This window comes from Crinia signifera, chromosome 6 (genome assembly GCF_055691185.1).
Source record: "Crinia signifera chromosome 6, ASM5569118v1, whole genome shotgun sequence".
In the NCBI taxonomy this organism is placed as follows: Eukaryota; Metazoa; Chordata; class Amphibia; order Anura; family Myobatrachidae; genus Crinia; species Crinia signifera.
The window spans coordinates 200,688,112-200,711,980 of NC_139222.1; the positions used below are offsets into that span (position 1 = coordinate 200,688,112).

General features: G+C 43.4%; 1 protein-coding gene across 1 annotated transcript in view; it reads left to right on the forward strand.

Annotated features, from left to right (window-relative positions):
* C6H17orf67 (chromosome 6 C17orf67 homolog) overlaps positions 1–23,869 on the forward strand; it is a 44,393-nt gene that overhangs the window by 13,589 nt on the left and 6,935 nt on the right. The window contains exon 2 of the mRNA XM_083148632.1: positions 3,327–3,427. Coding sequence (XP_083004758.1) covers positions 3,327–3,427 — 101 coding nt within the window. The remainder of the gene's footprint in view (positions 1–3,326; positions 3,428–23,869) is intronic.

A 23,869-nucleotide genomic window follows, 5' to 3' on the forward strand; every position in this document is an offset into this window, starting at 1 on the left:
CAAAGACAGCACAGTTGTAACAGAGACAGAACAGTTATCATAAAGAAGACACGGAATACATATGGCTGAGTGCACAGTTCCTAGGCAGCCATTGCGGCGCCATCTTGAATCTTCCTGTAGGGAGAGCCGTGGGCAACATGGGCGGTGGTGGGGGGTTGGGGAAAAGAGAGTCACCGAAGCCTGGGCAGAGTCAGTCAGGACTGAGGCTGCCCCCCCCCCCCCCAAATCCACCCATGCTGCTTTGTACCTGCATCAAGTCCTAGTAGCATCTTAGTACCAGTGAACTTCATACGGAAATTATGTCTTTTAGAGAGAATGCCCTATTAGTCTGTGCAGGAGTAGTGTGGTTATTAGGTGACCTTAACAAGAGACTACTAAATAGTAGAGATATGCGGACTTGGATTTCTCAGATCTGAGCCGGCACGAATGGTAGCAATCCGAGACCGGAACTGTGCTGCGCTCGGAGCTTTCCACCTGACTCGGACCCGGGCGCGCGGGCAAAACATCATCGTCCGGCATCAGATTCTCGCAAGATCCAGAACCCCTTAAATTGCGCCTCCCACGCCGCCATCTTCACTCCAGTCTAGGAGCAGGGTGGGAAAGGGTGTGCTGCTGCGTACTGTCTCTGCTGGGGCCTCATGTGCTGCTGTGTACTGTGTCTCCCCTCTGCTCAGTGGGATCATCACCATTGCAAGGACGACTGTGTCCTTCTGCTGGGTACTGTCTCTCCGCCTTTGTGCTGGGACTTGCCTCTGCTGTATAGTCCACTGGTGCTGCTAGTGCCTGCACTGCCTAGTGGCTGCCAGTACCTACTGCTGTAATAAATTCCAGTCTGCTGGTGCCTAGCCAGTGCCTACCAGTACCACTACTTCCTACATATATATTTAATTCTAGTCTGCTGGGGCCCTGCCTACCAGTACCTACCTACTTCAGTATATAATTCCAGTCTGCTGGTGCTCTTCCAACCATTACCTATCGCAGTATATAATTCCAGTCTGCTGTTGCCACTGGCTACCAGTACCTATCATAGTATATAATTTAGTCTGCTGTTGCCACTGTGGCTACCAGTACCTTTTGCAGTACATAAATTCAGTCTGCTGTTGCCACTGGCTACCAGTACCTGTCGCAGTCTATAATTCCAGCCTGCTGTTGCCACTGGCTACCAATACCTATCGCAGTCTATAATTCCAGCCTGCTGTTGCCACTGCCTACCAGTACCTATCGCAGTATATAATTCTAGTCTGCTGTTGCCACTGGCTACCAGTACCTATCACAGTATACTGTATAATTCCAGTCTGCTGTTCCCACTGGCTGCTAGTACCTATTAGAGTATATAATTCCAGTCATCAGTTGCCACTGGCTACCAGTACCTATCGCAGTATATAATTCCAGTCTGCCGTTGCCACTGGCTACAGTACCTATCCCAGTATAGCATACCCTCCAACATGACCCATTCCATTAGGTACAAAATGCTCTGTTCCTGGACTTCCCTGCCAGTGGCAGTTACAGATGTGAGCCTGCAGCACAGTCCAATATTCAAAAAGGGGAGCCACACCAGCTGCCATCCCAAACATCACTGAGAGTTGATGTGACCCCCCCCCCCTCTTTGAATATTGGACTGTGCTGTAGGCTCACATCTGTAACTGCCACTGGCAGGGAAGTCCAGGAACAGAGCATTTTGTACCTAATGGGATGGGTCATGTTGGAGGGTATGGTATAGTGTATAATTCCAGTCTGCTGTTGCCACTGGCTACCAGTATCTATCGCAGTATATAATTCCAGTCTGCTGTTGCCACTGGCTACCAGTACCTATCGCAGTATATAACTCCAGTCATCTGTTGCCATTGGCTACCAGTACCTATTGCAGTATATAATTCCAGTCTGCTGTTGCCACTGGCTACCAGTAACTATCGCAGTATATAATCCAGTCTGCTGTTGCCACTCGCTACCAATACCTATTGCAGTATATAATCCAGTCTGCTGTTGCCACTGGCTACCAGTACCTATCGCAGTATATGATTCCAGTGTGCTGTTGCCACTGGCTATCAGTACCTATCGCAGTATATAATTCCAGTCTGCTGTTGCCACTGCCTACCAGTACCTATCGCAGTCTATAATTCCAGCCTGCTGTTGCCACTGCCTACCAGTACCTATCGCAGTATATAATTCCAGTCTGCTGTTGCCACTGCCTACCAGTACCTATCTCAGTATATAATTCTAGTCTGCTGTTGCCACTGGCTACTAGTACCTATTGGAGTATATAATTCCAGTCATCAATTGCCACTGGCTACAGTACCTATCGCAGTATATAATTCCAGTCTGCTGTTGCCACTGGCTACAGTACCTATCCCAGTATACTGTATAATTCCAGTCTGCTGTTGCCACTGGCTACCAGTATCTATCGCAGTATATAATTCCAGTCTGCTGTTGCCACTGGCTACCAGTACCTATTGCAGTATATAACTCAAGTCATCTGTTGCCACTGGCTACCAGTTCCTATCGCAGTATATAATTCCAGTCTGCTGTTCCCACTGGCACCCCAGGACGATCCCCAAGGCACCCCAGGGTGCCACGGCACACAGTTTGGGAACCCCTGCCTTAGACATTTCATTAATTTGATTAAGCGTATGGCTGGCTCTGCATTCATTAACCATTTTTGTGTTTTCATGGCTTGCCCACTGGATGTATCTGCTGCACCCCTCAATTAGGCCCAGCTCAGTGTGCTTGGCCTGGATTAGCAGGCAGGGGAGGGAGTTGCACCTTACCCAGAAGGTGACAGCCACCACAGTTTTCACAGCCCCTAAAGTGGTCTTTGCTATTGTATGTGTAAGAGGTATGGGTCAAGAGTAAAAGGCCTTGATTTCTTGAATTGGGCAGAATGACCTGTATGAGGAGAGGGATCAGCTGTCGAAAGTGTGCACTGCAGAATTTTTTTTTGGGGGGGGGGGGGGGGTTGGGCTTGGGGGTGCAACTGAGGTGAGTCACCTACCAGGAGACACAGATCTATATTGCCAAAACGGTGGTCTGTCCCCTACAAAAAATGCTCTGAGGTAGGTTCAGTACTCCCAATTTGGCTTTGCCCTGAGATAGGAAGAGTGTTGCCCATTTGTATTATGTTGGCAATCTTAAGCTTGTAACTATACTCATATACTGAATTGTTATGTACTAATTGAGTGCTCTAATGTTATGGTCATTTAGATATGAATAACTAGGTTTATGTTTATATATGTGCTTTCATGTCTGTGTAATTAAATAAATCAGCTACAGTATGTCATCATTTACAAGTACTCTATAAAAGCAGTTGAACTAATTTCTCTTATTTGTAGATGGCTCACCCATTTTACCGGAAAAACAAGCCAAACAAATTCTAAGGACAAAGCGCTCAGACAGAGAAAGAAAAGCTGGGCACTCAGATGAACCAATGAGGGTAATTTCCTAGATAGCCTTACAATTTACACACTTGTTGCTGGATAACTTATTTAAACACTTAAGCATGATTGTACTCAGTTATTTATATATGGGTTGATGTATAATTGGGCCTAAGTGCATTTTATGGGTACAAATTGATCCTTTTTTTTAGTACGCATCTTTGACTATGTCAGTTCATACACTTTAACTTACTTCTAAAGAGGAAAGGATGTAAAAATATTAGCCAAGTGCAGTACAGGTGGGGTATCCCATATCCGTATATCCAAAAACCATCCTTCAGGATCCTCTTCAGGGGCATCTCCGGTCCCAGGGGTGCATTGCGTGAGTGCCCTATTTCTATCAACCTGTAATAGCCTGTTTAGGTAAATAAATCACATGTAAGCAGGGCCATTGGAAGCAGGGTTGGGCCATGGTACTGTAGGGGAGATGTTCTAATCATGGTGACATGGCCATGTCCCCATACAAAAAAGAAAATATGAAAAAATTGTATGCACTGCACAGGGTGTACCCTCAGCCAAGAGAATATTCTGGGGGTGCCAGTGATCAATTCAACTGCCACCACTAGAACATCATGCAGACAGAGGTGAATGCTACTGGCCAGCATCAGAATCTTCCCTGGACCCACTACAACCCAACATACAGCAGCATGTAATAGGCTGCTGTCACTGACAGGTAAGAAGTGTGTGTCAGTGTGTGGGGTTAGAGGAGGGGGGAGAGAGTGGACCTGGGTCCTCCAATAAGTCCTGTCCTCATTACTTGTTCCTTCCCACTATGGGCGTTATTCAATGAGGCTGATTCGCCAGGTTTTTATGGCGATTTTGTGCTGTAAGGCGAATTTCTGACTAAAACGGTGAATCACCCTATTCAATGACCAGATGGCGAATACATTTCAAGGTTTTTTTTCCATGATTCACTGAGTAGCAATCGCTATCTTTTTATGGTGAAGTGGAAGGTGAACTTTTAAAATAAAGTGTTTTGTTTTTTACAATTGGTGTCAAAAAATCTGGAATTTTATTCTGAGGAGGGGCATGCTATTTTTATTCATGTGCTGTAAGCACATGAATATATATTTAATTTAATTTAAAAAATATATATATATATATATATATATATTTTTTTTTTTTACACAGACCAGCCAGCAAGGGGCCGGAGCCGAGCCGCTCATTACATATTCATATATTCACTTCACCCGATCATTACATATGCATGATCGGGTGTAGTGAATATACCCGGTCCCCTGCTGGCACCCCCGGGGGGCAGCCTTAGCTGCCTGGCACCCGGGGAGCCCACCTCCCCCCCACAAACGTTCTGGGGCAGGCAGGGAGACTTCCATCTCCCTGCCTGCTACCGTCCTCAGGCTCCATGCGGCGTTCGCCGCAGGAGCTCAAATTCGCCGGTCAGGGGCAGCGAGCCCCTGACTCGTTGAATACCGGAGCCGGCGAGGCTCCGGAACGCAGCTAGCAGTGGCGAATGTGCAGCGAATCCTAAACAGGATTCGCTGCACGTCGCCAGTATTCACATTGAATACTGCCCTATGACTGTTGGGCTCTTTTACATTGGAAACTTAATCTGGCTCTACTGGATATGATCAAAGATACACATTTTGGGGGTTATTCTGGTTCACTCGCAAAGACAAATTCCTTCTCAAATGGACAAAACCATGTGTAGATGTAACTTGGGGTAGATGTAACTTGTACAGAGAATTAGATTTGGGTGGGGTTTTACTTCAAAGTGAGATATATATTTTGCAGCGTAAAATTAAAGCAGTCGGTATTATCCCTGCACAGAAACAAAATAACTCACCCAAATCTAACTCTCTCTGCACATGTTACATCTCCCCCCCCCCCTGCAGTGCACATGGTTTTGTCCATTTGAGAAGGAATTTGCCTTTGCGAGTGAACCAGATTAACCCCCTTAGTACCATGCATGCTTTGGCTGTGTTAAGCTTTGGCTGCACAATATCACAATATCAATCCCTTCTTGAGCAAGCAGTACTAGAAGACAGGAGAAAGTATTGGAATTAGCATTATCTGCACAAGTACAGTACTTGTTTTTTGCCAAAAGATGTAAATGCACCTAACACATAGGGGTAAATTTACTAAGAACTACGAATACAGCCGATGCCGGGTATGACTGCATATGGCCAGCATCGGCCGTATTTTTGGGATTTACTAATCTGCCGTATTTCCGGGATTCAGATTTCCCGATGGTGTAGCCACATACAAATATGAATAGGCAGCCGACACGGATCAGTCATATCCATGCAGGCTGGCGTGTGTAAAAAAAATAGAAAAAATAAATAAATTAAAAAAAACAGTGTGGTCTCTTCACCGCAACGGTTGTAACCAGCCCCAGGCTCAATGAGACTGTCCTGGTTTTAGAAATTTAGGGATCAAAAATCATATGGCTTCCCTGTAATTTCTAAAACTAGCACCAGGCTGAAGGTCCGGTCTTGATTCCCAAAATACGTGGGACAAAATGAGTAGGGGGTCCCCCGTATTTTGAGAACCAGCACCGGGATCAAACTGCCAGCAGGGTAATGCCACAGGCGGGGGAAAATATTTATACTTGTTCCCCCGACTAAAGCATTAATCCCTCCTGACTGTTCAGCCCAGACAGGGACCCTGGGGGAGTGCGGTCCCTCCAAATGAAGGGGCTCCCCCTTCAGGATACCCTCTGCATGGGCTTAAGTGTAAAAATAGATGTAAACTATTTTGCATTGTTGTGGAACTACAAGTACCAGCAAGCCTGCGCCGCATACAGAGACTTGGAAAACCACAACGCCCAGCATGCGCGGCATTAAAGGGCTCGCTGGGTCTTGTCATTCTACAACATTGCAAATAGTTAAAGAAAACACACAGATACCAGTAATGTTTAACTTTAATCAAGCATACTATACTCACCTATTGGTCCACTTCAGGTCTGTCCCCTTGTTCAGTAGATTCCTTCCTGTGGAAGGAAATTATACCTACCAAGGTCTACGACGAATATCGGTCCGCTTCATTCCATGTAGCATCCCTGGAAAGGTATATAAAAAAAATCGTCATTACGCATACCAGCGGACCGATGAAGCGGAGAATGTTTGTTTACATTCTCCGCTTCTCCCCCCAAAGTGTGCGATTGGCAGCTAATCAGCTAGTCAGGAGCTGAGATTCGGAAAACTGATTCACTTCGCACTTCAGGGGGAGGAGCGGAGAGTGTAAACATTCCCAGCTACACCTGGCCCGCTTGGTATGCGTAATGTAGTTTTTTTTTTTTTTCCCCCTGTCCGTGATACTGCATGGAACAAAGCAGACCGATCTTCACCGGAGGAGTCGTTAAGTATAATTTCCTTCCACAGGTCCGCCCACTACGATTCTACTGGACAAGGGGGCAGACCTGCGGTGGACTAATAGGTGAGTATTGTATGTATGATTGTAGTGTGAATTAACGTTATACTTTACTGGTGTACTGGCACTGTGTGTTTTCTTACAGCCCCTTCAGTCTGGGCAGGGGGTATCCTGGAGGGGGGACCCTTTCATTGGGGGGGGGGGGGGGGATTCTTATTCCCTCAGGGTCTTTGCCTGGGCTGAACAGTCAGGGAAATTTATGCTTTGACTTACAGAGAATATTTGAACACTCACATCAGTCCCTGCCCCAGTGGAGCTTACAATCTATATTCCCTACCACATGTACACGCACACACAGACATTCTAGGGTTATTTTTGTTGGGAGCCAATTAGATAGAATTCCTTTATAGATAGAATTCCTTTATTCATCTCACAATGGAGAAATTTACATTTAGCCTACCAGTATATGTTTGGATTGTAGGAGGAAACCGGAGCACCCAGAGGAAACCCACGCAAGTATGGGGAGAATATACAAACTCTTCACAGATATTATTTAACCGTTTGATTGCCAAGTGAATTTGTCAAACAAACATGTAGCCAATGTGAGGATATAAACATTAAACATAAAAAAGATATTAAAAACAGCTTGTAGTAAAAATGTGAGGATTCTGTTAATCTGGTATAGGAGTATTGTAGTGACAAGTGCACTTTAATATGAGCAAAAAAAATCTACCGTATGAATGAATACAATTTATTATCCATTTTTCCAATGGTGTGAAACTGCAGCCAGTTACATTCAGGGTTTTATACTGGTTCAGGGGATTATTCTGGTTCACTCGCAAAATCACAATCATTCTCTAATGGACAAAACCATGTGCACTGCAGGTGGGGCTGATGTAACATGTGCAGAGAGCGTTAGATTTGAGTGGGGTTTGTACTTCAAAGTGAAATCTACTGTATATTGCAGTGTAAAAATAGAGCAGCCAGTATTTACCCTGCACATAAACAATAAAACACCCAAATGTAACTCTCTCTGCACATGTTACATCAGCCCCACCTGCAGTGCATATGGCTTTGTCCATTAGAGAGTGATTGTGCCTTTGCGAGTGAACCAGAATAACACCCTTAATATACAAATTAATCTGTATTAATTGTGCACTTTTCTTATCTTCTTTCTTATATTGTTTTCACTTTATTCACCCCCTTTGGTGAGGTCAAAGCACATTCCCACAATTCCTCCCAGCATGCCCTACAGCCACTGAGTTCTTAAGCGCATCGCAAAGGACAACTCTTTGTAGGGAGAGCTGTCCTTTGTGATAGAAAACTAACAAAAATAACATTTCTCTGATTGTTTGGAAACGGAGTAGGTTGAATACCATGGGATAAAGCTCTTACTGCTGTTCTAACATACTGTATTGTTCTGCCAGCTTTTACACTGGATTATTTAACTAAGATTTGCATAACGCATATGTCACACAGTCAAGTTCATTTACCAACAATTTTGCTTGCATATGGTTTACATACAGGTGAAATCCTTCTGCTGACATGAAGACTGCAGAGATTCACCTGTTGGTGAAGCAATACCTTTTCCAATGCTCCTTTGTAAGGAAGAGGTCAGCAGATATCATAGGCCATGGACTTCTCAATTCACTTGGGAAGCGGGCTGCTGCTGCGGGCAGGTAGCAGGCAGCTCCTTGAGATTTGCCTGCTCTTCTATTTGTTCGATTGCCCCATCTGAAAAGCAGCTCACCTTCCCTATTTTGGCTAATTCCTAATAAAATCTGTAGTGTGGGGCGTGATATTGCATTTTTCAGTGAATTATATAATTGGACATTGCCTACTGTAGAATTATGTCAGTCAAAGTTTACGGATTTTAAAGAATTCCCATTAGCAAACTTCAAGAAATGTCACGCCTATAGATTTATAAAAGTAGCTTGCAGTCCATAACTGTGTGGGCTTGGTATGACTTTTCTAGTCATTTATTTATTTATTACCAGTTATTTATATAGCGCACACATATTCCGCAGCCTTTACATAGAATATTTGAACATTCACATCCGTCCCAGTGGAGCTTACATTCTATATCCCCTACCACATGTACATGCACATACATTCATTCAAGGGTTAACTTTTGTTGGGAGCCAATTAACCTACCAGTATATATTTTGGATTGTGGGAGGAAACCAGAGTACCCTGAGTAAACCCACACAAGCACGGGGAGAATATATAAACTCCACACAATTAGGGCCATGGTGGGAATCTAACCCATAACCTCAGTGCTATGAAGCGGGAATGCTAACCATTACACCGTCCGTACTGCAAATAGTCATCAGGTGGACATACATTAGGTGGACTTGAAAATGTTGACAGGATCAAACTGTTGACATGCAGCATGTTGGCATGCTCAGCATGTTGACAGGGACCATGATAATATTCATCATGCCTACGCAGATTATATGTCGACAAGAATTGTTGACAAACAGTCCCTAGTGGCCTAGTATGCTCTTTCTTATCCCGTTGGCAGCTCGGACTCCAGCATCTATTTCCGAGTCTCGGCGCCCATGTGACAGTCACTGCAGCATTCTAATGAGTCTCCTCCTTTCCCTAACCATATTCACTGCTCATTACCTGTTCACTTTGGCAAAAATATAGATGTCAATATTGTAAATATGTTAAAGTTTCAAGATGTTGACCTGAGGTCTGCTAAGAAGTTGAAACCTGTTGATGTTTTGATGTGAAAATTGTGGTGTCGACCATATGAATGCCAACATACAAAGTACCCTTTGTAATGTGAGGTGCTACATTGCTTATAGTGCCACATACAAAAAGAAAAAAAGGTACTGGTATGCTATTCAAACATTATTAATTAGAATTGTAAGGTGTCTGCCTACAGTGAGACAGGTCACAGATTCCAATCCTAGTTATGACTGCTAAGCAATGTATTTATTTAAATTAAGTCATAATGTAATACACACACACACACGCGCGTGTCTTCATATGTAGTTGCACTGGCACCGGACATCCTGATAACCAGATGTTAGATGTTCAGATGTCCGATGTTCATGCAGGTGAGTAGATGCAGCCACTTCCAATACAGCAGCATATAAAACAAGCCTGCAGTGGGCATCTATTTACTTCCTAGTTGGCTTTAGCATAATTTCATACTGTACAGCTGCTGCATACAGAGACATAGCGGCCTGGCTATGCTACAGTGTCCACCCTTGAATAAGCCCCTATGTAGTTAACAAGCACTTACATAGAACTCTGTTATGTGCACTGAGTGCTGACACTTATTAACACTGCAGGTAAAGGCTAAATAAAGCCAAGTGATCTATTCAGACATGGTCGCTCCTCTGTGAAATTGCAGATGACTGCGAGAAGATAGCCACCACCCAGACAGACAGAAAACCCAGGGCCGGCGCCACCACTAGGCAGCATTAGGCATTTGCCTAAGGCGCCAGCCACTGGAGGGCGGCAGTTCGGAGCAGCCAGGTCCCCCAGCCCCCCCCCCCCCCGATGGAGTGAGCAGAGGTGAATAGCCCACCGGCTACAGGGGTGGGGGGTCCGCGCCATCTGAGAGGTATCTGCAGCGCCCACAGCAAGTTACAGAGCCCCGTCGGGTGCTGCTGTCGGCCAGGAGAGAGGCAGCCGCACCCGCTGTACCGTCCCAGCTAGAATGAAGTGCTGCCGCTGCCGTCCATCATCATCCGCCGGGCGGCGGCGCAGAAAGAGCTTCTGGGTTTGAAAACACTGGCTGCACGCTGATTGGCTGAGATTCAGCCAATCATCGTGCGGCCACTGTTTTCAAAATCAGAAGCGATTCCCGCACCTCTGCCCGGCGGATGATGATGGACGGCAGCGGGCAGCACTTCACTCCGGCTGGGCGGTACAGCGGACGGCTCCCTCTCTCCTAGCCGGACAGCGGCACCCGACGGGGCTCTGTAAGTTGCTGTGGGCGCCGCAGGTACCGCTCAGGTGGTGCGCCCCCCCCCCTGTATAGCCGGTGGGCACCGGGGCGCCCCCATCACACCTCGCCTGGGGTACTGCGGTGCTTTGCACTGTCCCTGAGAAAACCGCCCTGTGCAAATCTGAAAATTAATTGCAAAATGATCACAGATTGCTCTCCACCTGCAAATTCATGAACCACTGAATGGCTTACCCAGACTGTGCAAATGTGAGTAATTCTGAACAGTGGCATTACTAGTGAGTGGTTGGCCCAGGGGCAAAATAAAATTTGTGCCCCCTCCTCCACTCCAACCTTAGTTCACAATATGCCGTACACCAGTGGGTGGCAGCAGTGGGCCCCTTAGTCTTCAGGGGCCCTGGTTCAATGCAACCGCTGCACCAATGGTAGTTCCGCCTCTGATTCTGAACCCTCCACAACTCTGCGGCAGAGAAAAGCTGATTGGTGTCACAGTCTCTCCCTTAATAGTCTGGACATGCCTACATTTTTTTGGACACTCCCTTAAACGGCAAGTGTCCACCCCCAAAATACAGCTTCCTGTCAGTCAACCTCTTTCGGCTTTGTGTTTACAATCTATACGCAATTACTTTTGCTATATGGGCCCGCACATGCACGATACCATCCGTACGCAAGGTCATTTGATAATCGCTCGTTTTGCAAATTCGCTGATCAGCGATCAACTCTGAATCAGGCCCATAGTTCAGGGTGCCAGTCACTCTGTGAAGTTGCCAATTCAGGTTCCAGAAAGACAAACATAGACCATCAAACTTCATGCTCCACCTTTTTAATAAGTTTATTTATTTTCATTTTTAATCTTGTAATTTAAAAGATAATTTAAATCAATCAATCAATCAATCAATCAATCAAAACATGGGTGCAAATAAACCCCACACATGAAGGAACCATCATTTTACCTATGTTATAGTGTAGCTGACCAGTAATGTGTGTACATTATATATATTAGACAGCACCTCATATAGACGTCGGTGTTTTAGTGTATATCACTGCACCCACTGTAAATTGTTCCTGGCTTTGACCCTTAGTCAAAAATGTTCCCCAATATCAAAACATGTATATATATATATATATATATATATATATATATATATATATGACTAACTACTCCTCATCCCTATGAGGTTAAGTAAAGCTACTCACCACTAGAGACCACTCGACAGACCAAATCACTCCTTGGTGTACTATCTTTAATACAGTTTTCTGGTCAGCTTTATATTGCATTCATTGATGGTATTGAGTGTTTGCTTGTTCTATATCGTGTATATAATTCTGTAATCTTGTACCATATACAGCAAGTAAATAAGGTGATCAGATACAAATATCCCCTCTACATGCTCCACAATAGCATTCCTGAAAACTGTTACACATTATTTGACCAATAACAGTATTTGATCTACTGTATTTTGATTTATATGGGATTATCAGTACATTTACAGTATGACTCAAATGAATCGTACTAGTCTCCTATGAACTACACATTAATGTCCACTAGATGGCACTGATGATTAATAAGTACAGCATTTTAAAAGGTTATAAAAAGTTTTACTGAAATGTAGCTTGGTACAATATAATAATAATAATTATTATAATAATATTAATAATCTATAATAATCTGCCTGTTTAAATGTTGGCAATAATGCACATAATATTTATTACATCTGATGTCGTGACTGTGGTCCCTGGCAGCCGGCCACATATTATACACCTGAAGCTGCTTCTTTTTAGGCCACCAGTGGGTTTGAGACAACAGCGGTGGACATCTTAGTCTTAATCTTCTCAATTCCGCTGTGTAAAAAAAGACACAGTCACAACATGTTTTGTTTCAGCCTCTATCTAGATCAGGGGTAGCCAACGCCAGTCCTCGAGAGCTACCAACTTTTAAAGTTTTCCAGGTCTCCTCACAGAGGGGTTTATTCTGGTTCGGGCGGCTGGGCCGTAAGCGTACGTTCCGGGATTTTTTTTGATCTGCGCATGCGTACCTTCCGCAATGCGCAGGCGCGACAACTCCACAATGCTAAGGGACTTTTTTTCCGTGCGAAAAACCTGTCCGCAAGAGTACGGTCATTGTGGGCAGCATATGAGCGTGTTGAGGGGAGCGGCCGAAATAATGAGGGAAACTGGGAGTAAACATGGGCGTACACAGGGGTGTGCACAATAAATGTACGGTGCTACTACCGCTCGATCGGCGAAAGCACCGTGCATTTCGGACACAAAACAGGCGGCCGCCACCTCCAGACCACCCCTACAGATAACGCATGAGAGCGGACGCCTGGGTCTGCTAATTAACGCTGATTACTACTCAAACACACTCAAACACATACACCTGAATGTAATAAGCAATGCTGTCTATTAAGTCCAAACCATTATTTCACTACCTGCAAGCCACACACAGCACTCAAACACATTGGAAGCATATCTTTCTACACTTCTCTACATGTAAAGGTTGGTTTCATTTTAGTTAAGATTCTTTTTAAGACCTGCTTATATATGCCAAGGTAGTTATTTGGAAACCATTTACACACATTCAGTAAGTGTTTTCATATACTTTAAACAGCAGCACACTCAATCTACACAAGTCGACGTGTCAACCTTTTCACTCTAATACAAACATATTTTTTGTATTTATGATAAAAATACATAAACCACATCTAACAGCTACAAGGATGTTTCAGCAATGTTTTAAGGCCATGGCCACTATTTTGCACACAATCTTTGTATTGTACCCAAAATGCATAACTTTACCACTTTCTGATCTGCTATGAATTGGATTTGACTACATTCTGGATGTAAGATGCCACCAATCACATTATTGCAATCACATCTCTCTAACAAATGATTCCTACATCTGCTTATGACACTGAAAACTCATATATGTTACCATATTTAAACATGTTTGTTCACAAGCAATTTTATCATTTTTGGTCGACTCACATCTTTAACATACCTGTACCAAGACCTGACTAGTTTTTTAGGGAGGACACATATGCATTCCTACACAAATGTCCCTTTTGCCCCTTGTTTGCCTACCTCACCCACTCCATGAGGAAATCATTGTTCTGGACCTGGTTTTACCTACTAATGTAGGAGTTACCTCACCTGCACAGAAACTGCTTTCTCACCTATTAAGTTGGTCTGCACATGTGCAGACACAAACAAATTAGCTGGGAAAAGTTGGATATGAACATGTGAATGGCCATGGAGAGGGTTATACATGGGAAACTTCTTCAACACTTCAATAAATGCACAAAAATACCCTGGTCAGTAAGTACACATAAATGTATTATTTGTTTGACACAAGAAATTACACATACAACAATTGTTTTGTAATTGTGAAATAAAATTTATTTGCTGTTCAGCATCACAGCTTATTAGAAAATTTAATTTCATAAATAAAATTAAAATATGAAATATTTACAAAAATAACAATCAGCCAGAACAAGACGTTGCATATCTCCAAACATGTGTTACCCAGCGACTGCAATGGTGAAAGAAATTTGGACACCAGAATATGACCTGCAACAACCAGGGAGAATACTAAGCACGATACACACCACCAAAAATAAAACCTGCATTTCATGAGGTCAAAATAAGCAGTTTACTGCCCTTCACACGAAAATGGATAGATGGCCAACTCAGGAATTGGATCCCCAGTGCAAATTAAAAATTTGGGGTCCAATCACAGAGGAAGTGACCCAGGTGCATTATTTTGGCCCTTTTTTCCCCTTTTTGGATGGGGCCTTGGGGACAGAGGCCTTTGGGACTGAAGGCTTGCGCCGTCTTGGGCCAGTGGACAGAGGAGGGTCAGCAGAGGTGGAAGCTTGTGGAGCAGCTTGGGGTGGGGCAGCAGATGAGGGGTTGTCCCTTTGGGACCTGGCGGTGGTGAGCAGCTCCGTCAGAATGTCATTCTGGCGGCTGAGTTGTTGGGCAATGCTTTGCATGCCAGCCGCCAGAATGTCATTCTGGCGTTTGAAGGCCTCAAACTGCTGCGTGTTTGTCTCCTTCCAAATCCCCATGAACTCCACAAACTGATGTTGATGGTCTGCAGCCTCCACCCCATGCTGCTCGATCCTGTCCAGCATCTCCAACAACCTGCCATCATATGAGGCCAGTGGATGGGTGTGGTGTATTGGTGGAGGCTGGACCACTTGCTCCACTTGTGTCTCTGAAGAGGAAGATGCTGCCGTTTCATCAGGTGCTTCTGCTTCTTCTAGGATCAAAATTGAAACCAATGTCACCATCACATACACAAACAATCTCTCTTACCACAAACAATGCATTACTGTGACTTACCATCAAAAGCAGCAGCAAAGACCTCCGCCGGGAGCTCACTATCCATATTGGATACCCCCCTGACCTCGCCCACATCAATCACATCCAACGAGTCCTGCTCCAGGGGGGTATATTCCAAACTGGATGGGATAGGCCCCCTCCCGGTGGACATGCTGTGGTTGTACCGGTCAGTCATCTTCCTCTTCAGTCCAGTTTTGAAGTCTGACCACCTACAAATTTAGTCAAAAATAAATCAACATGAGATATGTTCACCACTGTGCTAGTGAACATCATTACTACGTTACATTTCCTAGTGTGGGTGATATTATTTTTTTTATGCATACGTTTGACACACACACAGATTAATGTCTCCATTATGAGGCATTTCAGTGTCTCATCTCATTCATGAGGCCACTAAATGCACATACATATCTCACTATGCAGAAATGACAGCAGCCATGGGCAAATTATCAACCTCCACCTGTTGTGAAACTACACATCCCACCATAGCCGGTGAAAGACAAAATCGCATTGATCGCGTCCGTCGCGGCCGCTCGCCACGCTTCGGGCTCGGTGACCACACTTTATACAATCAACTCCACGCCGACATGGATAGTAGGGGTATGAAAAGGTCGGAGGACGCGTACCGCCACCCCTCGCGGGCTCGCTGCGCTCGCCACGCTTCGGGTTGGCGTCAATAGTGGGGTGGCGTTAACAATGGGGAGGGGGGGGGCATTTAAAACATGAGGGGGGTAGGTATTAAAATGAGGGGTTTTGGGGCTTTTTACATTGAAATCAATGTAAAATCGGGTCTCAGGGACCATTTTACATTGATTCCAATCTAAATTTTTTTGGACAATAAGGGTTACTGACTTAAGTTCCTTAATAATAATCCTTTTCAATTTTTCTGTGTCTGCTGCTGTGTGACTGTTAGCTGGGACAGGCCAGTGTAGTACAAGTCTCAACTCACCTGTGTGCACAGTACACACTGCACATCGGTGCTGCAAAATCATTATTTTTTTACAATAAGGGTTACTGATGTAAATAATAATCCTTTAAAAATTTTCTGTGTCTCTGCTTCCACTTCCTCCAAGTGCTCAAGCTGCTGCCACTAGTCAAGACATAGAACATGATGATGAAATGCCATCAACGTCTTCTGCCAATGCCGATGCCCAATGTCATCTTTGAGGGCTTGTGAAATCCAAAAAGGCAAAGTTGAGTACGGTTAAGAAAAAAATGAATGTAAATCCTTGGAGGACAAACGTAAGCTTGCCAATATGCCATTTACCACACGGAGTGGCAAGGAACGGCTAAGGCCCTGGCTTATTTTCTTGACTAGTGGTCCAGCTTCACACGACGATCACAGCTCTCCTCCTCCTCCCCTTCTCCTCCTCCCCTTCCCCACCCTAGAAAATTAAAGATAGTTAAGCTGTCAACAAAAAGACAGCAAACAACTCAGCCTTCTAAAGACACGGTATCACAAATCCCCAAGGAGAGTCAAAGGGTGTTGGTGCCGGACCTTCCCATCACTGTTGGGGAGGATTACTTTGGTGACAGCATCTAAGTAGACATGTCAGACAGTCCTTACCTGTACTGGCAGGACAAAAAAGGCTGTTTGGAAGCCTCTGTACAAAGTCAAACTGGCTTTATTTTACCTGAGTTGTCCCCCCTCCAGTGTGTACTCTGAAAGAGTTTTTAGTGCAGCGGGGAAGCTGGTCAGTGAGCAGTGTAGAAGGTTGCTTCCACAAAATGTGGAGAAGATGATGTTCATCAAAATGAATTGGATGAGGATGACATCTTGCCTCCATAGAGCCAGTTTGTACAAGGAGAGGGGACTTGCTTCTTTTTTTGTGGGGCCCAAACAAAAAAATAATTTCAGCCAAAGTCGTGTGGAAGACCCTGTCACTGAAATGATTGGTTTGTTAAAGTGTGCATGTCCTATTTATGCAACATAAGGGTGGGTGGAAGGACAATTCCATCTTGCACCTCTTTTTTTGCCATTATGTGCTTTTTGGGGCCTAGTTTTTCAAACAGCCATCCTGTGTGCTGCTGCAGTGCCACTCCTAGATGAGCCATGCGTTTGTGCTGCACACTTGTGTGGCTTAGCATAGTTATCCAGCTACCTCAGTGCAACCTTTTGCCCTAAAAACAATATTGTGAGGTGTTCAGAATAGTCTGGAAATGAGTGAAAATGAATGCTATTGAGGTCAATAAAAGCATAGGAGCAAAAAAACACAATAATTCTGCGAATTTAGCAGTTTTTATACCCAAAACACAAAACACGAAAATGGTGGTGTTTTGGAACAGATCCAGATCCAAAACACTGCCTGAGATACAGACCCAAAACGTGTTTTACGGAACAAGAAAAGTGCCCGGTGCACATCCCTAACCCAAACCAACCGGACCAAGAACTACAATATATGTATATAAACATATAGGCCCTAGTTCTGGTTGACTCAGTAAGCTGTGAATCCGAATCATTGCCCCGCCGTAGCCGTATCCCCTTGCAACCATGCGAGGGGATGTGTCACAAAGACACAACTCCTTGCAAGTCCCGCTGGTGGAGAAATCATTCAATGGACATTCCGCTGAAAACAGGGCAGGCGGCTGACGTCATGTGACGTCAGCCGCCCAGCCAACAGCACACCTCCTCCCGCCTGAATTCCCATGGGAACACTGAGTGTTCCCATGGGCGACACTTGGGCCTGCCGCCCCATGCCTCACGCACACAATGTATGTAAATCGCTGAGTCTGTTTGCCCAGGGACCCTGCACATGCGCATAAAACATTATGCGCATGCGCAGAAAGAAAACATAGCTCCATGTGCAAATGCGCGGGGGAGTGTGTGAACTACAATAGAATGACACCCATACTGTAGCTCATCTGCAGAAATGTCATTTGTAATGCCTCCAGCCACTCAGCACCCATTATCCTGGGTGTATGGTAATTTCTATGTTGGATTTATCAGTGGAATTGAGGCAGTTATGAACTTAGTGTTTCACTGGAATGCCTTACTTTGAATTATTATTGCTGGATATATTGCAAAGCTTTACATCTGTGGAATAGGGGACCAGGAGCAGGAAGCTGGGTGCCGACACATCTTTACCCTTTAAATTCTTATTTTGCTGTGAGTGATGTGCAAAAAATCTGCTAAAATGCCAGCCTCGCTCACAGTGACTGTTTTTTTGGTCGCAATATTTAACTAAAACTTCAATTAATTGACTTCAGATCATTTGCCGGCAATAACTAAAGTAAATATTCCTTGACTACAGCCCTGACATTTTTAGTGGATATTTTGTACATCTCTCACAACAACAAGGGCACTTTAAAGGGTTAAGGGCCATCTCTCCAGAAGCAGGGGCCCTTCCAGGCACATGACAAACAGGAGACAGGTGCACCGGATTTGTCTCTTGACCTTGCACTTTCGGAGTGGCACCGGTGGCACACATCTAGTTATGGCACTGAGAAATATTTTTATTTTATTTAGCTAATTACTGCTGCTGAGTATTATTATTTAAAAAAGCACCATTATTAATAAAAAAAATATCACAAGATATCTCTATATTTGGGAATAATATTGCATGGAAGATTTATTTGTAATATTGCATTGATGAAGCAATATCAATTAAACAAACATTTGTACAAAATAGTGAAACAGAGTTGTGTGGACAGTTATTATAACATATGCCTAATAGTCAATAATAGAAATATAAAACAGGTCTGGCATCCTATTCTTGACACAGTTCTACTTGTAACTGAGGATTAAGAGATAATGGACATGTTCATTTCTCTTTATCCAGCAAATAATCCCAAAGGAACTCCATTAGTTTCTAGGTTGTACCATGCTTTTAAATGAAAGAAGTTCCTTGTCTTTAATACTTGTTATGCAGTGTGGATTGTATGGGACATGTATGTGTCATACTGCACTAAGCTTCAAAACTGATAAAATCAAGAGTGATAAACAACCAGTCAATCAGCTCATACCTGACATTTTTCAAGCATCCAGTTTGTGACATGGCAGGTAGGAGCTGATTGGCTGGCTGTTTATCACTCTCACTTTTGAAGCTTAGTGCATTTGGCCCATAATCAGGGCCTAAAGTGGTCATGGAGACATAGAAAAGAAAGGGTGAGAAGGTGCAGATTGCGCTTGAAGCAGCTCTTGTTTAAAGTGACAGTAGAAGGGTAACACAAGACCCTTTACATAGGATTAGAGAAGAAGGTAACTGTAACTTCAATGATGAGCGCTAGAATAAACAAATGGTGGTACTCCCCTGATTTTGTTGTTCTCCCACGGTGCTCCTCCAAAGATTTATTGGGAGTAGTGTATGTGGAGAGAAGAATTGGTGGAGATACCTCGTGTAATACTGATAAATCAATTCGTATATTTATATAAACAGTCCTCTAAGTATGTAGAAATGGTAATATATACGGGGAGTTCTCCCCTTCTCAAGTTACTCACAAGTGTCGGAGTAAATCAGGCGTGTCATAAAGTTCTTATTGAATCCAAAGAATTCTGCAGTCACCACTAAGATAAAAGTAGTTTGACTTTATTACAATATTAAAATAGTAGGTGTAGAACAAATGGGGTACTCATCTTATGGGTTCGCAGGGGTCAGCTGAAAGGTGGTGTCACCAGGAAGTGACGGGGCCCCGTTTCCTGGAGTGGTCAGCAGTCCTTTGTCCCCAAAGTGGTGAGATCCCCCAATACAGGTCAGTCAGCACCAACGCGTTTCGATCGGCATCGGATCTTTATCAAGGTGTTGCTGACTGACTGGGCTACAGGGTTTAAATACCCTGTAAGTGATTACTGATGGTAATCTCCTGTGTAAAAGCCAGGCGGTGCGTATATATCAATATGTCCTTATGGTTTTCTATGTCCTATATTATGCTATTCATGTTCCTGGGTAGTGTAGTATATGATGTAGTCCCGGCCGGTGGCCATCTTGTTTCCGGCGGATGTGACGTTTGTCCGACGCCTAGTTGATTTCTCCTCCTCGTTTGTCCCGTTCGCGGCGTCCTTGTTGTCATGGTGCTCGTCGCTATCTTCCGGTTGGTTTGTATGTCCGTTTCCTGTGATTGATTTTTTGCGCATCCATCTTGTGATTGGCAGCGCTGCACGTCAGTTTGTTCTCCGGCGGACATCTTTCGTTTGGTTATTTCTCCGGCGGACATCTTTTGGTTGGCTGTGTTTATAAGTCGTCCTCTTTCATATACCAGACTGCATCTTAATAATTATCTAGGTATGAAAAAGGTAGTGTTTGGAAGGTATCACAGTAAGCATTTCCATTTGAAAAGGGGCATTTATTCTCATAAAGTGAACTAGTGCTAAAGTAGAGAGAGCTAAAGTGACGTGGTGCCCATTAATATTCCGGAAAGTGTAAGAGAGGTAGAAAGGTGGTTTCATAGTTAATTTAAAAGTTCCAAATAGTTACTCGATATATATAAAAATATGTAAAACCTAAAAAATCTGAATTTATTAAAAAAGATAAAATTTAAAAATATAAAAATATATATATATAGATTTTAAAGGAACCATTTTAGTTCAAAGTCTCTATTTAGACCAATGGGTTCTAAGGTTCTACAGTTATATATGCACTGCATTTCTTTCTTTGCAAGACGTTTCGCTAAATTTTTGTCTCTCTCGGTGGTTTGTATTTGTTTAATCCCCCAAAAACCAGAGATGTTATGGATTGAGCAGTTATGTTCTTTTTTGAAATGTGCCGCTAGTGGGTGAGCTTCTGCACCTTTTTTTATATTTCTAAGGTGTTCTGAAATACGGGTTTTCAGGGGACGAGAGGTTCGCCCGATATACCACTTGTTGCACGTGCATTTTATCGCGTAGATGACGCTTGCAGTGTTGCATGTAATGAACTCCGTTATTTTCATTTCTTGTTCATTAATGATCACAGATTCTATTTTTGATGTCGATGGTGCTGTTGTGTTCTTGCATCCCATGCAGAGGCCGCATCTGTAGAAACCCTTTGATCTGTTATAACTGTGCCTAGTTTGATCGCCCATATGCAGGCTCCTGACTAGTTTATCCTTTATATTAGCTGCTTTTCTATATATATGTTTACATATATATAGAAAAGCAGCTAATATAAAGGATAAACTAGTCAGAAGCCTGCATATGGGCGATCAAACTAGGCACAGTTATAACAGATCAAAGGGTTTCTACAGATGCGGCCTCTGCATGGGATGCAAGAACACAACAGCACCATCGACATCAAAAATAGAATCTGTGATCATTAATGAACAAGAAATGAAAATAACGGAGTTCATTACATGCAACACTGCAAGCGTCATCTACGCGATAAAATGCACGTGCAACAAGTGGTATATCGGGCGAACCTCTCGTCCCCTGAAAACCCGTATTTCAGAACACCTTAGAAATATAAAAAAAGGTGCAGAAGCTCACCCACTAGCGGCACATTTCAAAAAAGAACATAACTGCTCAATCCATAACATCTCTGGTTTTTGGGGGATTAAACAAATACAAACCACCGAGAGAGACAAAAATTTAGCGAAACGTCTTGCAAAGAAAGAAATGCAGTGCATATATAACTGTAGAACCTTAGAACCCATTGGTCTAAATAGAGACTTTGAACTAAAATGGTTCCTTTAAAATCTATATATATATATTTTTATATTTTTAAATTTTATCTTTTTTAATAAATTCAGATTTTTTAGGTTTTACATATTTTTATATATATCGAGTAACTATTTGGAACTTTTAAATTAACTATGAAACCACCTTTCTACCTCTCTTACACTTTCCGGAATATTAATGGGCACCACGTCACTTTAGCTCTCTCTACTTTAGCACTAGTTCACTTTATGAGAATAAATGCCCCTTTTCAAATGGAAATGCTTACTGTGATACCTTCCAAACACTACCTTTTTCATACCTAGATAATTATTAAGATGCAGTCTGGTATATGAAAGAGGACGACTTATAAACACAGCCAACCAAAAGATGTCCGCCGGAGAAATAACCAAACGAAAGATGTCCGCCGGAGAACAAACTGACGTGCAGCGCTGCCAATCACAAGATGGATGCGCAAAAAATCAATCACAGGAAACGGACATACAAACCAACCGGAAGATAGCGACGAGCACCATGACAACAAGGACGCCGCGAACGGGACAAACGAGGAGGAGAAATCAACTAGGCGTCGGACAAACGTCACATCCGCCGGAAACAAGATGGCCACCGGCCGGGACTACATCATATACTACACTACCCAGGAACATGAATAGCATAATATAGGACATAGAAAACCATAAGGACATATTGATATATACGCACCGCCTGGCTTTTACACAGGAGATTACCATCAGTAATCACTTACAGGGTATTTAAACCCTGTAGCCCAGTCAGTCAGCAACACCTTGATAAAGATCCAATGCCGATCGAAACGCGTTGGTGCTGACTGACCTGTATTGGGGGATCTCACCACTTTGGGGACAAAGGACTGCTGACCACTCCAGGAAACGGGGCCCCGTCACTTCCTGGTGACACCACCTTTCAGCTGACCCCTGCGAACCCATAAGATGAGTACCCCATTTGTTCTACACCTACTATTTTAATATTGTAATAAAGTCAAACTACTTTTATCTTAGTGGTGACTGCAGAATTCTTTGGATGCAATAAGAACTTTATGACACGCCTGATTTACTCCGACACTTGTGAGTAACTTGAGAAGGGGAGAACTCCCCGTATATATTACCATTTCTACATACTTAGAGGACTGTTTATATAAATATACGAATTGATTTATCAGTATTACACGAGGTATCTCCACCAATTCTTCTCTCCACATACACTACTCCCAATAAATCTTTGGAGGAGCACCGTGGGAGAACAACAAAATCAGGGGAGTACCACCATTTGTTTATTCTAGCGCTCATCATTGAAGTTATGGTCATGGAGACATGGTGGAACTCAAAACAAATAAATCACCGGTGCCAGATGGGATTCATCCCAGGGTACTTATGAAATTAAGGGAAGAACTAGCTATCCCACTTCATTACACCTTTAGCAATTCATTATCAACAGGCAGAGTACCAAAAGACTGGAGAATAGCAGAGGTAGTGCCAATATTCAAGAAAGGAAAAAAGTAGGATCCCGCAAATTACAGACCTGTAAGTTTAACATCGATAGTGGGTAAACTATTTGAAGGTTTTTAAAGGGATGGTATCCTGGAATATTTAGAGCATCACCATCTACTCAGTAGGAACCAGCATGGGTTTGTGAAAAATCATTCATGACAAACTAATCTAGTAGGTTTCTATGAGGAGGTTAGCAGAAATCTTGACGACTGAAATGCTGTGGATGTGATTTTCCTAGATTTCGCTAAGGCCTTAAAAGGTGAAAATATTTGCAGATGGGTAGGGAACTGGCTGTGTAACAGGGAGCAAAGAGTTGTTGTAAATGGAGCCGCATCAGACACAAAACCGGTAATAAGTGGAGTGCCTCAGGGTTCGGTTTTGGGACCCATCTTGTTTAATAATTTTATCCAAGATATTGGGTTGGGATTGCTCAGCAATGTATCCACCTTTGCTGATGACACAAAACTAAGTAAAGCTATTAAATCAACGGAAGATGTCACCGCGCTTCATAATGACCTTGCAAATCTTGAGGAATGGGCTAAAAAATGGAAGATGAAGTTCAATGTGGACAAATGTAAGGTCATGCACCTTGGGAGACACAATCAGTGTGCAAGCTATAATCTTAACGGTGTGGTACTGGGTAAGTCAGTACTTGAAAAGGATCAGGGGCACGAGTAGCGATTAGAAGAAAAAAGATTTCATGTGGTTGGAAGAAAACATTTCTTTACAGTCAGAGCAGTCAAACTCT